The sequence below is a fragment of the Carassius auratus genome, unplaced genomic scaffold, assembly GCF_003368295.1.
Source record: "Carassius auratus strain Wakin unplaced genomic scaffold, ASM336829v1 scaf_tig00214183_4049273_7079891, whole genome shotgun sequence".
NCBI classification, from domain to species: domain Eukaryota; kingdom Metazoa; phylum Chordata; class Actinopteri; order Cypriniformes; family Cyprinidae; genus Carassius; species Carassius auratus.
Window position 1 is genome coordinate 2,943,926 of NW_020527547.1, and position 16,888 is coordinate 2,960,813.

At 32.6% G+C, this 16,888-nt stretch overlaps 1 protein-coding gene across 5 annotated transcripts; it reads right to left on the reverse strand.

The window, feature by feature from the left end:
• Positions 1-2,867: 2,867 nt before the first annotated feature.
• LOC113091315 (butyrophilin-like protein 2) lies at positions 2,868-16,683 on the reverse strand. 5 transcript variants are annotated; one of them, XR_003287329.1, is made up of 21 exons: positions 16,582-16,683; positions 15,313-15,651; positions 15,042-15,079; positions 14,302-14,329; positions 12,587-12,627; positions 12,193-12,220; positions 11,937-11,989; positions 11,156-11,180; positions 10,897-10,952; positions 10,770-10,797; positions 10,367-10,419; positions 10,206-10,230; positions 9,777-10,103; positions 9,212-9,273; positions 8,881-8,908; positions 8,589-8,641; positions 8,324-8,345; positions 7,865-8,185; positions 4,199-4,277; positions 3,867-3,957; positions 2,931-3,209 (listed from the first exon to the last, which is right to left on the reverse strand). XR_003287329.1 is itself a non-coding variant. In XM_026256750.1 (21 exons), the coding sequence occupies exons 1-21, from the start codon at positions 16,598-16,600 to the stop codon at positions 7,018-7,020; spliced, it is 1,743 nt and encodes a 580-aa protein (XP_026112535.1). In that variant the 5' UTR covers positions 16,601-16,683; the 3' UTR covers positions 6,418-7,017. The 5 variants fall into 5 exon arrangements, 3 of the variants coding, with proteins under 3 accessions (XP_026112535.1, XP_026112534.1, XP_026112536.1); XM_026256750.1 differs by lacking the exons at positions 2,931-3,209; positions 3,867-3,957; positions 4,199-4,277 and adding exons at positions 6,418-7,097; positions 7,243-7,303; positions 7,561-7,625 and having other exon boundaries at positions 10,206-10,221; XM_026256749.1 differs by lacking the exons at positions 2,931-3,209; positions 3,867-3,957; positions 4,199-4,277 and adding exons at positions 6,418-7,097; positions 7,243-7,303; positions 7,561-7,625.
• Between the last annotated feature and the right edge of the window lie 205 nt (positions 16,684-16,888).

The following is a 16,888-nucleotide window of genomic DNA, read 5'->3' on the forward strand; positions in this document are numbered from 1 at the left end:
CAAAAATCCATCCGTACCTCTATTGTCCAGAGACCATCCTTTTTTTTGAAAACTCTGTAGGTGTAAACCCATCCAGCACACCTGAAGATTTATACACAATCATTATATATTTGCAGCACAGTATTTAAAATTGCAGTTACCCCATTTTGCAGTTGAATGTGTGCCCCAGCCTATGTAATTTTTTTTTACTGTAGGCTGCGCTAAAGCATAAAAATACCATATTTTTGCAGATATTTAGGAAACATATTCTAAGTTCATATACTTTTTTCTCAGAAAAAGCTGGTTATTCTACTTTAAAATGTGCAGAATGTCTGTTTTTGTTTTAGTCTGTGATTCTGCCCATTGCCAGTTTGCCCGATAGTACTGGATTTCAACAACCCGGGTTGCTGACAGAAGCCATTCACTTGTTTCAGTCATTTGATTCATTTCTGAATGAATCAGTCTTTTGAATGAATCGGTTGAATGAATGATCGAATGACTCACTCTAGACAGTTTCAGTATTTGTTTTATTTTGAATCAAGAAATGTCTTTCTAAAGCTACTTTTTTTGTAATGTCTATAGTTTTTTTTTCTATTTTAACCCAATAATGACTTGAAATGATCATTAATCAGCAAGTGATGTGCCAATTAATTAATCTAATTAATTTGAGATTCATTTGATTGATTTCATTTGGCTGAAATTAGATTTTATGGGTTGTTCTGTTACACTTAATTATTTTAAGTGTAATTTTGTATTTGTGCAGATCATAAAAATGATTTTTCAAAGTTTTCATTTTGATTTTGATCTAAAGAGATATATATTCACCCTGAAGGGGTAGCCTACATTCTTGAAATAATGACCAACTGACTGTACAGTCTCAATTACATTAACATTATCGGTAATGTTAATAACAGCATGTGGACTACATAAAAAAGTTTAACTCATTCATTCAGTAAAGTTACTCACATATGTAGGCTTACGTACTGAATGGTCAGAGTTGGGTAAGCTATGACATATTACACACACTGTAATCTAATTACACTTTCTAGTTACACAGTTACATTACCGTATTTTTCGGACTATAAGTCTCACCTGAGTATAAGTCGCATCAGTCCAAAAATACGTCATGATGAGGAAAAAACATATAGAAGTCTTACTGGACTATAAGTCACATTTATTTAGAACCAAGCGGCTGGAGACGGTAATGTTTTCTCTTGGTTCATTTCTCTGGGTTCATGTCAAATTAATTTTGATAAATAAGTTGGAAAATATAGTCTGGAAAATATGGTACATTTAAAATTTGTGTAATTTGATTACAGTTACTAAAGTCAATGTTATTACGTTACAAATATAGTTAAGAAAAAAAAAAACATTTATATGCCTTTTTAAAATCACGTTTTGCGCTGGGTCGCCGGAGGTGCCAGTGAAATCGCTTGCATTTTTTTATGATAACAGCAAAAAGAACTTAACTGCTCCGCCATTTTGATCGCACATATAGGCTAAGTGTAATTCATCATATTTCATATACAGCGTGCGCTATTCATACAGTAATCATCCACATGAGATGCGTGAATCTGTAAACGCCCACATACCGTAAACAAAGAGGCAAGATACATTTGTAGCTTTCAAATATGCACTGTATGTTCATTAATACTGTTTTCAAATGTTATCAGAACCATTTTCAATTTGTAAAGTATTTCATGCTCACACAGTTAAACCAGCATAAACATATACCCTACACTCAGCAAGCAATGTTGTATGTAAAACACTGTATAGGCACATTTAAAGATACATTGTCATTATTAGGCAGGTTTAAACTAAGAATGTAAAATTTTAGAAGTGGGATTAAATCTTGAAGTCAGGTTGCCGTTTTTTTATTTTTTATTTTTTTTAGGTTTAATATGTTTTCAAAGTAAAGTAATGAGTAATCTTATTACTTTTTGCATGCAGTAATCAGTAATGTAATCAAATTAAAATTTTCAAGTTGTAGTAATTTGTAATCAACTTTTCTGAGTAACTTGCCCAACACTGTGAATGGCACAAGCTATATTTATCCTTGTTGCAAATGAGTCTATAATTTAGTTGTGCATATATGGACTAAATTCGGAATACTGTCCATCCAGTTGGGACCCAAATACACCAGAATTCGACTGGACACAGATTTTGGCATCAACAAAGATCTGGAAATCATTTTATCCTTTTTCTGTTATTTTCTGTTGTCTTAATATGAGCATTTATACAGTTAACTGCATTTAATTATTTGTACTTGGAATTGTTTTACCCCCGCTGTCCCAAATCTAAAATCAGACCAGATTAGTAACACATTTTTGGTCACAACTACCAGATGAGAACCACAGCCTTGTTACAGATTACTGCACGGAATGAAGCCAGAAGACTCTGATAGAGTAATGTTACTCACAGCACACACACGCAGTAAGATCCTGTGGAGCTCATGCTGTCTCTGATCAGATAGCTGCCATCTCTGCCCGCACGATTCAGGATCTCTTCTGCTTGCCTCTTGCTGATGGACCCATGATACTCTGCCAGATCCTCCATTCTGTTTCACTGTCTCTCGCAGTTACACACAAACAAATACACTGACACCACAAGAGATGACCTAGCTGTAAAGGAAGTCAGGAGAAGAGAAGAGTGAATGTATCTGATCTAGGATCAGCTGCAGATATCTTTTTGATACATTAATGTTTGCACAGTGTTAGAGTTTCTAAGAAATATAGTGTGAATTTTTATACAATTTACAATTTCTGCTATTGGTACGTTAATATACTTATATAAACAATACTTTAAATATCAACAATATTACATATTAGACAGTTACCAGTTTGAGATTTTCTTAAAAATAACTCCTGCTACTTTATACAGATTTATCTGCATGTATAAGAATCAGTTTACCTGCATTAAGACATTTATAGCCACATTATATTTATATATTACTGATGCAAGAAAGCACTCCAACTCCCAGCAACTTTAATAGGCAGCCTGTTTTATTTTCACATTTTTAAACCCTTTCAACAAAGTACCTGATATAACACACGTTCATTCCAACTCTTTAAATGGGCAATGATAATTACATAATGTTGTCAAAAGATGAAGTTTACCATTTGAAAATTTGAGCTTTTAAGAGTTATCCGTGCACGTCCCACCTTCACAAGTGAGATGCTGCACTAGACCACTGTGTCCACGCGGGGGCGCTGCAGTTCTGTTGTAGTGACCTAGAACCAAGAAAATAGTCGTCTAGTGATTTTCAGGTCCCCAAAATTGTGATTCATTTTCATTTTATTTTACAAAAAAAAATTATTAAACTACTTTAATTATTTACATGCAGATTTAACATTTTCTAGTTTATTTATTTGTGTGTGTGCGTGTTAGTGTTGGAGCCTTATTTATAATTTGGGATTTATTAAACTGCTTTATTAAACATTGGGTTAAAAAAAAAGTCTTAAATAAGGTAAATTCTTTGTAATTTCATTGAAATTGTAATTTTCTTCAGAATAACATGCCTTGATTAATGTAGCCTATACTTAATTTGAGAAACAAATCATCTGTAATATTGATTGTTATAGCTCTCACGAAATTTAAGAAAAGGATCAACCTGAAATTTCAATGTCAACTAAGCTATTAAATGGGATTTGATTTGTCTCTGTCCAGAAACTGAGCATGAGGGTTGAGTCTTAAGAGTCTGTCCTGCATCTTTCTGGTCTCTCTCAACTCCTGTTCAGCTCTTTTCAGCTGTCTGTCTTTTTCTTTGCATGCCTTAATTAACATATACTGAAGCTCCTCTGAAAAAAAGGCAAATTTAGTTTAGAATCATCTATTAATATTAATTTGTTGCTGTATTAATAAGAGATAATCTGTTTCTTGGATATAACCTTTTGTGAACTTGCTAAAACAACAGTCTCCAGCCATTAGAGCAGATTTATTCATCATGTCTGTCTCCCGTTTAGTCCATACTTTGTCTATCTGTAAGGTAAAGAAAAACAGACTGGGGTCATACAAACTAATTTAATACATTTTTTAAATAAAATTCATTTATCCTATTGTTAATTCTGCTGTTTTTAGAATATTCCAGTGTGAAACTTTAACTGACTCCTTCAGTTATGATTTTTTTCATCCCTGACATATCTGGTAATAATTATACCAGACAGTATAAATAAATTCCAGTCTGGTCATTTGAAATGAATGAACCTGTTGGATTTCTTACCTCAAACAGCTTTAGATGAATACTTCGACCTTGAAATCTTGGTGACTGACTCACAGGTTGGATTCAGGTTTTATGCTCACTAAGAAGACAATGTGTTAATGGGTTTTTGATAAAACTGTTATCTTAGATACCCAACTAATAACTAACCAACTACACTAAATGAATAAAGATTGGGCATATATAACACTACAGCTTAAAAATGCATCCTGTCCCAGAAAGTGGTTTCATTGTACTTGTACATTGTACTTTATCCTGTCAAAAGATTGTTAATCAGCGCTCTGGGATGTTGTAGTATAGACCTGCAGAATACTCACCTCCTACTGTAATCTGTTGTGTTGTGTCTCCACTGATGACCTGACAGTAGTAATCACCAACATCTGAGACACTGAAGTTATTGACATGTAAAGACACATTTCCTCTCTCCAGTACGTGAGTGTCCAGACTCGCTCGGTCTCTGTAGCTCCTCCCCTCGATCACGTGTCTGTTCTTGTAGATGCAAACACAGTCTGTCTCCTTAAACCATTTGATCTGCATGCCAATGGCACAGATTTCAGGAGTCAAGTGACAAGGAACAATGATTTCAGACCCCATAGAAATCTGTGCTTCTGTTTGAGGAATAACAAGCTGAAAACCACCTGTGAGGAAAAGAGAGAAAGATGCACTCGAACACCACTACTTTCACTTTTACTTACTGTACAAAAACAAAACCCAAGTAAAACTGATGAAGTGTACATGATTTAAGAAACTCACCAAAGTATGGGTTGCCCATGTCATTCTAATTTAGATGAAAACAAAAGTGTAAGAAATTGCTAGTTTTTAACAATGTAACAGAATGACAACGTTGTGAGATGAATTCTGATGAATAATCAATTAATTTATGCTTAATTTATTACTGTGCTGAAGACTTTAATTCAATAGTGTGAATGATTGTATGAACTGTATTAATGTGCATGTTCTTTCTTATCTGAATCATGATGTGATGTCTGGCTTAGGGCTATGATACAGACAACAACACATGAACACTCAAGACGCAAGTCTCAAACTACACAGAATATACAAGTTATACTACCGTCAGATTTTATGGAGGTGCAAATTGCAGTTATGATAAGATGGACGTTTAAAATGTGGAGATTTTACTCACTCTTGACTGCCTTTCTTCTGAGTTTATCCTAAGATGTAAATAAAACAATGAAAGAGTTTTATTATTTCACGCTGTCTGGCCTGTATTTTTACAACTGAATATTCCATCATAATACAGATTGTCAGAACTTTCAAAATGAAATCAGATCATACTTAAATAATAATAATAAAGTATTAGAAATGAATAATTTAGTATTTTAAAAAGAAATCTAGAAGAAGTGCAAGCAGGAAGCTGATTGTTAAATGATTGTCTTTCGATGTCTTATTTAAAAAAAAAAAAAATCAAATATTGGATACAAACGTCTAGTTTAATACTTTTGAAAGCAAGATAATTTACTACTATTGATAATGTGAAGGAAGAGGTTATGCTCTCTTACCTCATGTTGCATTAATTGGCAATAATTTGATCTTTGTAAATGGGTGACTGACTCACATGTTGGACACGACTTGTCCTCACTAAGAACAACATTACTCATTACCTTTTGTGGAAGTTTTATTTACCTATGATGATTTCCAAATTGCTTTTGCTATAGTTTACCTTGCATAATGCATACATGATTACTAGTTGTGTTTTCAAACATTGATTTGGTTGTTCAATTGTACCACTGTACCCTTTTGTGCAGTTAAATAAGTCTCCTGAGAGTCCTCTCAGTTCTCAGTTTTCTGGCCTATGTTGCAGCCTGGAATGAAACCACACCGTGCTGGTTTCGTCTGGCCAGAGGAGAAACGGTCTCCCAACTGAGCCTGGTTTATCCCAAGGAATTTTCTCGATTTCTGTGACCGATGGTTCCTTGCTACTGTCTCCTTTGGCTTGCTTAGCTGCGGACGTTTGACTGATGGTACAGACACTATTAGAAGAGAGCTGAACTAGATGATGACATCACTGAATCATCAATGAACTGACTTTAGCTGACTCTTTGTTATTGTCTTCTTGCATTATTGAAAAACTATTTTCCTGTTTGACGACACAGTGAAGCTGCTGTGTGTGTATATGTGTGTTTAAAAGTTACAGTGATGATGACACAAAGTGATCATAACAGAATTCTCTCTGCCTAAAAAAAAATGCTAGACCATTTTTCTTTTTTTCTTTTTTTATTAAATATGATTATGAGAAAATTACTTTTGAATGTATTGTATTTTCAAGGTCCACAGTCTCGATTCCTTTTTATTAAAACTTCAGTAAAATTCGATAATATATATGTATATATTTCTTGTAGCTTTACATGATTCTTTGTGCATTTTAATCGTAGCCTAAGTATTTATGTGACACAGGAAGACACAGAAAAGCACATTGCAAATCACTTGTGGAATAAATAAATTCTACTTTTAGAAGGGCATTGTTCATTATCAATTATTTCTAAATAAATCAGCATTTATTAAGCTGCTTTATTTTAGTATTTGGAAGGTTACAAATATACATTAAGTACAGTATCAATTCATTGTAATTACACTTATCTTCATGATGTCATGCCTTAATGTACATGTATTTTGTAAATACATATAAAAACAAATCTGAAATATTGATTGCAATACATTTTAAGAAATTAAGATAAGGCATTATTCATCAACCTGACATCTGTATGTTCTAGGTATCTAAAGGGATTTTTATTTGTCTCTGTCCCACAACTGAGATTGAGGGTTGAATCTTAAGACTCTTTCCAAGTCCATTCTGGTCTCTCTCAACTCCATCTGAGAGAACCTTCTCTGTAAGCCCTGATCATCACTTGATGAAGCTCCTGCACATTGTTCACTTTCATTTCTGAAAAAAATAAATAATGCCCGGTTATGTTTATAGTCATATATTAATAGGTTTTAATTGTTGTTCCAGTTTCAGAAAGCAGAGTCTGTTTCTTGGGTCTAAATTGTTTAAACACGTGGTAAAATTATGCTTCAATTCCACTGACCTGACATTAAAGCAGATTCATCCATTATGCCTGTCTCCACTTCAGTCCATATTTTATCTATCTGTAAATTGAAGAAAATAGTCTGACTGAAGTTATACAAACTAGATATGAAAACATGGTAATTTATTAAATTTCTTTAATAAATATTAGTGTATTAACATTATACTGTACATTAAATACACTTCATTTAATAAATAAAGAAATGTCATTTTATTGTATGAATTATTTTTATTTGTTATTTTTTTTACTGACTTTGCACAAATTATTTTGGTCTTACTGAACTCACTAAATGCATGATCAACCTGTAAACTTTCTTACCTCATACAGCATTAGCTGAATAGACTGGCCTTGAAATGCAGGTTGGACTTCAGGTTTTATCCTCACTAAGAAGATGATAACTCAAGCGTGAATATAGGTTTGTGTGAAATCTTAGATACACAAGTTATCCTGTTAGAAAACTGATTAACTTAGGATTGAGCTTCTCTCACTACTATAACACACTTTAAAAAATAAATAAATGAAGTTTCTTTATGCTGAAAAACACAGTTTCAGACATCATCCTGTCAAAAGATTGTTAATCAGCGCTCTGGGATGTTGTAGTATAGACCTGCAGAATACTCACCTCCTACTGTAATCTGTTGTGTTGTGTCTCCACTGATGACCTGACAGTAGTAATCACCAACATCTGAGACACTGAAGTTATTGACATGTAAAGACACATTTCCTCTCTCCAGTACGTGAGTGTCCAGACTCGCTCGGTCTCTGTAGCTCCTCCCCTCGATCACATGTCTGTTCTTGTAGATGCAAACACAGTCTGTCTCCTTAAACCATTTGATCTGCATGCCAATGGCACAGATTTCAGGAGTCAAGTGACAAGGAACAATGATTTCAGACCCCATAGAAATCTGTGCTTCTGTTTGAGGAATAACAAGCTGAAAACCACCTGTGAGGAAAAGAGAGAAAGATGCACTCGAACACCACTACTTTCACTTTTACTTACACAAACACTACACAACAATTGTTAGAACAAAAATATTAGAATGAGTGAGCAAAACCAATGAAGTGTTTTAAGACAACTTACCAGATACACTCTTGCTGTAATTCTAATTTAAGGAAAACAAACAGTGAAGAGATTTTAGACTTCTTCTCACATAACATCCAAGAATTCATTTCACAGTGATTCTTTATGAAAGAGTCACAACATAAAGCCAGTTTTGGCAATGTAACAATATGCAGCATAAGAACATTTTAGGTGAATGAATATTACATTTGTCTATACTTCATTTATAAAATATAAAACAATGGTGTCATTTTAAGGACAGTATTAATGTGTACACAAAGCCTACCTCATGTTGTTTCTCATCGGATTCACTTTGATGTGAAGTGTGTCTTGATTCTTCTATAATGAATAATAAAAACACAATGAAATGCAAACACTCATCACAAATATGTTCTACACATGTTACAATACTATACATACACACACACACAATATACATACATTAAATATATATATATATATATATATATATATATATATATATATATATATATATATATGTATATATATATATATATATATTTAAACGGTTTACAAAATAATATAATTTAAAAAGCAGATATTTTAAGACGACTTACTGTTTGTTGGTGCTCTTGTCCTTTTATCCTAATTGAGATTAAATGGTTTTACAATGTATTTACAATTATATTTACAGTTGATATTATAATAAGTTTCTTTGTTTTTGTTAGGGTTACTATTACATCAAGCAAATTTGCACTTTAGCTATTTAGTATTTTAATGAGCGATAAAGAAGATCTGCAGGAAGGGTGCTGATTATTGAAAGACAGTTCGTCTTTTAATGTCTTACTTTCTAAACTGTTTTACAATATTAAATTTATAATAGTAGCTTGATATAATTTGAAGGATAATTTACAATGGATAATGGTAAGGTAAAAGTTGTTTTCTTACCTTATTTTCTTCTGGAAATATTGGAGACTGACTCGTAGACTGCACGCCGGGATTTATCCTCACTAAGAAAAACATTACTGATGTGTTAATAGGCTTGTATGGAAATTATGTTCTTAGATAACTTAAACTAATAGACATCTAAGTGGAATGAATCCAACACTACATGTTTGCATCCAAGAATTCTGTTCTAATATTCTAATCTTCTAATATGCCAATTTCTTTTGATGATTTTCAAACAGCATTTGTTATTGTCTGCCTTGCTAAATTGAAACATGATTATTGGTTGTTTTTCTGCGCGTACAGCACATCTCAATACTCAAACTCACTATTTTATATAGTTCCTGTGAGATGAATGATTCATTTTGAATCAAGTATTAAAACTGGTTCAATGCTCCAGGGAAAATTATAATAAGTAAATTGGATAAAGCTGAAATATGCCCATATGTATTAGTTTCAGAACAGTTTACCGATCACATACTGATGAGGATCTAACATATCTCTAGATTTCTGTTTCAGTTCAGATTCATTCTGATGTGACATTGATCTGAAGTAGAGGACTACTCACCTCTTACTGTTATATTCTCTCTTCTGTCTTTACTGATGACCTGACAATGGTAATTTCCGATATCTGACAGCCTGAAGTTTTTCAGTCGTAAGGACACATTTCCTTCACTAAGCTTGTGAGTGAATAGACTCACTCGGTCCTTGAACAAAACCCCTTCTGTCACCTGCCTGTCCTTATACAGGCAAACACAGGCTGTTTCATTAGACCACCTGATCTCCATGTCAACAGCACTGATTTCAGGAGACAAGTGACATGGAATGATCAAATCAGCCCCCAAAGAAACCTCTGGCTTTTCTGGTGTACTGGGAACAACAAGCTGAAAGTTCTCTGTGAGGAAAAGAGAAAAAATATGGGCTCACACTCATACATCCGCAAAATGTAACATTCTGTAATTGAATAAGAATTTTTTTTTTTTTTTTTTTTACTTACTTTTCAAGTCTTCCATCTTGGCATTCTAATTGAGGTGAAAACAAATGCAAAACTTTGGTTATTTTGTAAGTGTAACATTAAACGTTTTTATTGAGTGATATACATTTTATTTAAGCTTAATTTATAAATGATTCGCACTATGTATTTATGTGTGCACCTACCCCATGCTGGCCCTTGTTTTCTTCATTGTGATATGAAACTTGGCGCAAAGAATCTATAAAGCAGGAAAAAGCACTCTTCTCAAATAAGATTTACACATCGCATGGATTATGAGATGTGTGTGTAAAATGTGTAAATAAATGTAAAACTCCACATGTTCATATGCATATATAGACAGAGCAATGTAATAACCCCAACCTAAAGACAAATGAGGTACACAGTAATGTACTTTTAAAATAGACACATTATTAACCAAATACACACAACATTACCCACATATGTTCAATCTATAAAGAAATTATTTTATATCATAAAGCAGTCTTTAAACATCATATCACAAAATTATTTCTAATGAATAATGCACACTCATTTGATGACGAAGACAATAACTTTAAAGCAGTTTACCTTTTCTTTTGGTTCCCATTATGTCATCCTAATTTGGATTAAAACAAATAAAGTTTCATTTGATTTATGATGTATTGTATGTGTGTATATTAACTGTATGAATAATGTTTTTAAAATGCACATATACCCCAGGCTGCTCATCTTTATGGCTTAGATCTAATTTGCTGTACTGTGATGATAATTCTATAACAAAGAGAAAAAAAAAATTCCTCTTTAAAGGCAAGATTCAAAACAATATATTTTCATACTTTCAGTGTGTTACATTAGTGATTTTTTGCATAGAACTTCTACGATCAATACAAATTATGAATTTAGATCTTAATTTTTTATTTGCCAATGCAATGCAAATACTACTTTTTACAAAGTCAATTATTTCCAGAACTTACTGTTGTCTGTTTCTCCCTTGTAATCCTAAATGAGATTAAAACAAATAATTTTAATATACAATATATATATATATATATATATATATATATATATATATATATATATATTTTTTTTTTTTTTTTTTTTTTTTTTTTTTTTTGCTAAACATTACATTATATTATATTAAATAAAATAAGTTGTATGCTATTTGTACCAAAGGTGAAACATGATCTGAAAATAGCCATTGCCAAAAAAGGAAAATATAAGTGGCCGGTTAATTATACCTTGAATATCAGAATCAACTGCAGACAGATTATTTTTTTCTATTTTAGCGCAGTCAGTTTAAAACTTGATTAAAGACCAATCTTTTAACATTAAATATGCATAACACACCAGCACATATCCATAATTTAAAGTTATTTGCCTTCTATGACACTGACACACTTATGTGAGCTGCTTTATAGCTGAATCAAATGTTTATAATTGTCAAATTTTGCAATTATTGGACTGAACTGAATCAACACTGAACTGAATTGAGAAGAATAATGACATCTTCATTCATTGAACTTTTTTTTATAATTGAACTTTGCACTGTTCTTGATCTAACCTTAATCATATGTTGAGGTTGACAGGAGCTGAATAATGACACTATTGTCTTGTTAGAGCTGCTTTACAGCACAATTTAAATTTGTTTCATATTTGTCTCAAAGTTGGCATCCTTGATTCTGTTTCATACTGTGAGGCTGCTTTGAAACGATCTCTGTTGTATTGAGCACTATATGGCTTGACATTCACACATACCTTACACTGATCCTTCCCTGAAGCACTGTGATATACAGAGTGGATTGATAACTCTTTATTGCAAAAAATAAAAAAATGATTTACCAACAAGATCCACACATTACATAGATTATGACAGATGTTTATCAAAATGTCAAATAACAGTTGCATCAAGGGCAATGGGCTCCAGGAAAGAAATGGTGAAAGAAAGAAACAAAGAAAGAATAAACCAAGAAATATACTCAATAGTACAGTAGTAACTTCAAAAACAACTTACGATATATTGGCTCTCCAGTCTTGTAATCCTAATTGAGATGAGGGAAAACATTTAAAACATTGTTAACATAACATCGTCACACAAGAGGGATTCACTTTATAGTGATTCTAAAGTGGTCAACTAAATTATGAGTTATTGTTGTGAAAGACCAATCCGAAGGAAAAAAGCTGGGAATGTTTTGCAATACTGTAAAATTGTGTTTCTTCATATTTGTTTGGCAATGTAATCTAAAATTCAAGAAAAAAATAATGATATGTCTCAAGCTGATGCAAAGTGATTGACATTACAAGTGTCAATCTAGAGATTGACCGTTACTGTATTTATACAGTAAAACAGAGATATTTAAAACAACAGTGTGTGTGTGTTAGCTAATAATATTAATGTGCACACAAACCTGAAGCTGATTGTCTGAATCACCCTCATGCTCTGACAACTCTACAAAACAGAAAAAAAATCCTCTTCTCAAATATGATCTGATTTAGACTATCATACAAACACACACACACACACACACACTTATGAACTCACATAATGGTTTTAAAAGAAATCTTATTTGATCAAAAATACAGTAAATCCAGTAATAATGTAAATTTATTTGAAATACATTTTATATTTTAATCCATTTTAAATTTGTATTTTAAATTAATCTGTTTTTGTATTCTATTTTAAAATATAATTATTTCCTGTGATGCATGGCTTTAAGCAGCCATTACTCCAGTCACATGACACTTCAGACATCATTCTTATACATTATGAATAGAAAGTTCAATTTGTTTGAAATACAAATGTTTTGTAGTATTATAAATATCTTTACTGTCACTTTTGATCAATTTAATGTATCACGAGAGAGCTCAACGAGCTGCAATTTAAGAAAACACATGCAAATTGAAAAAACACCAGCAAAAAAACATCATCAGTTTGACAACACAAGTGTTGTAAATCCTCACAGCACATGCATATAACGGAACACACTGCAAAATCTCACAACACAGGCGTATAACGAAACGCGCTACAAATACTCACAACACATGCAAAATTAATTTTTCTGAGGATTTGCAGCACGTTTCTTAATTTGCATGTTTTGTAAAGGATTTGCAGCATGTTTCATTATATGCATGAGTTGTGATGATTTGCAACACTTGTGTTGTCAAACTGATGAAGATGTTTTCTTCATTTGCTGGTGTTTTTTCAATTTGCATGTGTTTTCTTAAATTGCAGCATGTTGATCCCTCTCGGCCACTGTACGAATAAAAGTAAAAATCTCACTGACACCAAACTTCTGAAAAGGGTTATATTTTCTAGAAAGCACGGTGAACTTACCATATCATATACCCTGAACTCTCGGTTAATTAACACAGACCATGCTTGAGGTATGATGGTTCCGAAAACATGAGTTCAGTCAACCCAGAGTATGATCACAGTTAACACACAAGACTTTCTCAACAGAGTGAGGAATCGCAAGTCATTACTGCATATTGCCACCTATTTGATGGCTGTGCAATCTTTTTTTTTTTTTTTTACTCTTTTAATCACTGAGAATAAGAATTATATTGTTTGTTTGATGGTAATTATATAATAAGAAATATCATCTATGTATTTTATTATAAAAAACACATTTATGAAAATGCAGATCCTCAATGTTTGAGATGACAAAAAAATATATATATTATAATAAAGTAAACATTACTTTGTTATAAATGTATTACGTCATAAAGACATAAAGAACATTCAGTAAATATAACCTTTATATCTTTAATATTGACTGAGTAAGGCCAAGTCAAAGATTGAAATCGTAGTGAAATTAATGGCTGAAATCAAACTTTGATGCTTGTTATCTCATAGTATATTTGATAATTATATTGTAATCATTTATGATATTATAAGGTCACACAAGTGCTGAAGTAAACTAACCATGAAACACAACCCACTCCAGAACAGGTTATGTTCAGGGAATCATTTGCTATGGCTACTTACATACCCTGAGACTTTCCTCCGTTCTTACTTACCCTTAAACATACACGGGTATGTCACATAACCTGCTAGGGGCATAACGATACCCCCCAATAGTGTATGTTTAATAAGGATGACAAAGTGTTTAAGACAACTTACTGTTGCTTGTTTCTCCCATTTTTTGATTCTGATTGGGGGAAAAAAGAATTTACTTCAGCTCCTCTGAACATATAACACAAGGATTTATTTACAATGATTCCTTACAATGAAAGAAAAATCACAACACAGCTTAAATTTCTTGCAACATTGATATTTATGTATTTAGCAGAAAATGTTTCTATTGCTAGCCTTATTTTGCAAAGAAAATGCTATTGAGAATAATAATATCTAGATTATTTTATATGTTTGCCTTATTTTTATGTGTGTCACGTTAAATAATTAAGCTTGTAGATATCTTTCATTCTTGACTTCTGAAAAACAACCCAACAGTACTTTTTGATTATCAAGAATGGTTTTGCCAGTTTAGTCTTGGTTCCTGTATTCAACCACATCATCTCAGTAAGCTTTTCATAACCACAGTCCCCCAAAATCTTTGTTTAATATTTGCATATTTTTCTTATTTTTAATTAGCATTGTTAGTATCCTGTTGAGGCTACTGTACTGTATTGTCTTTGTTACCAGTTAACATACTTCTACACAGAGGTACTGTATGCCTCCTTTGGCAAGAAATTTAGATATAATTAGTTTGAGCCTTGTTTCCTGTTTCAAGACCAGTGGTATTCCAGTTTCATAAATGCATTTTGTATAAAATGCAATGTACATAATACCTCTATATTTTCTTTTATATTGTGTTATAGTGTGCTATATGTTCATAAAAATAATGATAGGTACTGTCTTACCACTGTAAAGAAGTCCTGGTTCTTCAAAATAGCAGAGACTGCATACAGTATGTCAACAAAAGAAAATTGTTAATTGGACATACACAGCTATTTATTGAAGTCTAATTGATTAATTACTATAGGTATGTTTGGAACTGCAGACTACCATATACCACTAATTATATTAACTCTACGGAGGAATTAAGGCATACTTGCACCCAACTTAATCTCACAACCGAGTGTACATCTAGCTGGTGCAACCAGAGCATTAGTGGAATAATGCACTGCTTACCTTCTTCTGCTACATTTACTGTTATCTGCTGTGTTTCATTTCTACCGATGACTCTGCACATGTAAACTCCCAGATCTGACTCTCTGAAGTCTGCCACTCTTAAAGACACATTCCCTCTCGGCAGGTCATTAATGAACAGACTGGCTCTCCCCTCGTAGCCAACACTCTGTGTCATCTCTCGGTTCTTATAGGCACAAATACAAGACATCTCGCCAAACCAAGAAATCTCCATGTCAACAGCACTGAGTGCAGGAGACAGGTGGCATGACACAGTGAGAGTAGATCCTGCATTAATCTTAACTCTTTCACCTCTTTCAGGAATAACAAGCTGAAAGTCATCTGTGAGAGAAAAGACACATGTGCAAGATTCAAATATCACCTGTGCTGTATTTTGTTTAAAAGGCTTATTCCTGCAATTCAGTCTTTGAAGTACGTTGTTTCTTCGACTAAAACTAGACAAAAATGTTGACACTAAAACTTGACAAAAACCAGATAAGGTTGACTAAATATGATAAAAACTAAAAAAAAAAAAAAAAAAAAAGACTAAAATAGCTGACAAAATTAACACTGATCAAGATTTCAGTATTGACCTCTAGTTCCTCCATCTATAAAGGCAGTGGCCATCTCGAAAGTATAAAAATTTCCCCGCTTCAGTACCAAACATTTCAAAATGTCACAATGATGTAGTCAGACAACACATTAGGAAGTCACACAAGAAGTCTTACACAATTACACCTTAACTGTCACCCACCTTTAACCACTTTTTTGCTGTCTGTAGGAAAAGTAATAGATTAATATATGACAAGAGTGCACCTTAAAAAAATTCTACATCATAAAAGGAGGTTATTTATCATGCTTTAGAATTCATAAGAAATTATATATCACCTGAAAACATAAAATGTCAAAATTCATCCTTTGACACCAGATATTGCATGTCACATGTCACAACATTTTTTCGTTCATGAATTATAAAAATGTAAGTTTGTTTGGATAGTGCACTTTCATGTCTATGTTCAAAAATGTGAGTGACAGTTAAGGGATTAAAGGCTAAAAGCCTAGTAATATAAAATACAGAAATATATGAAGATTCATACACCAAAAGATACAACCCAAATTTATGCAATACAATAATGACATTTTACCAATCTCAATCTGTAATTGTGCTGAAACAGAACTCCCACCGCACCCCAAACACACCCCACCTTACATTTTGATTAACAACTAAAAATAATGAGAATAGTAGATGAGAATTAATTGAAGAGAACTTACTGCTACTTCTCGCTGCCATGCTTCTTTTCTAAAACAGGAACAAAACACATCCAGTGAGAGAGAACTGATTTCGGTCCCACACAAACTGCTGACTTAACTACACTGAAAAAAAACAAACAAGTTTTATTCAAGCCAAAACAAGTTTTTCAAGTGCTTACATATGTGGAAATGAGATGACGAGATCATGATAAAAAAAAAGGCTAAAGATTTCCAGAACATTATACACAAGATAAAGTTATATTTTGCTTTTACACTTCATTTTATTTTTGATAACCCAAAATCTAAATGTTTGCAAAAACACTCTCAA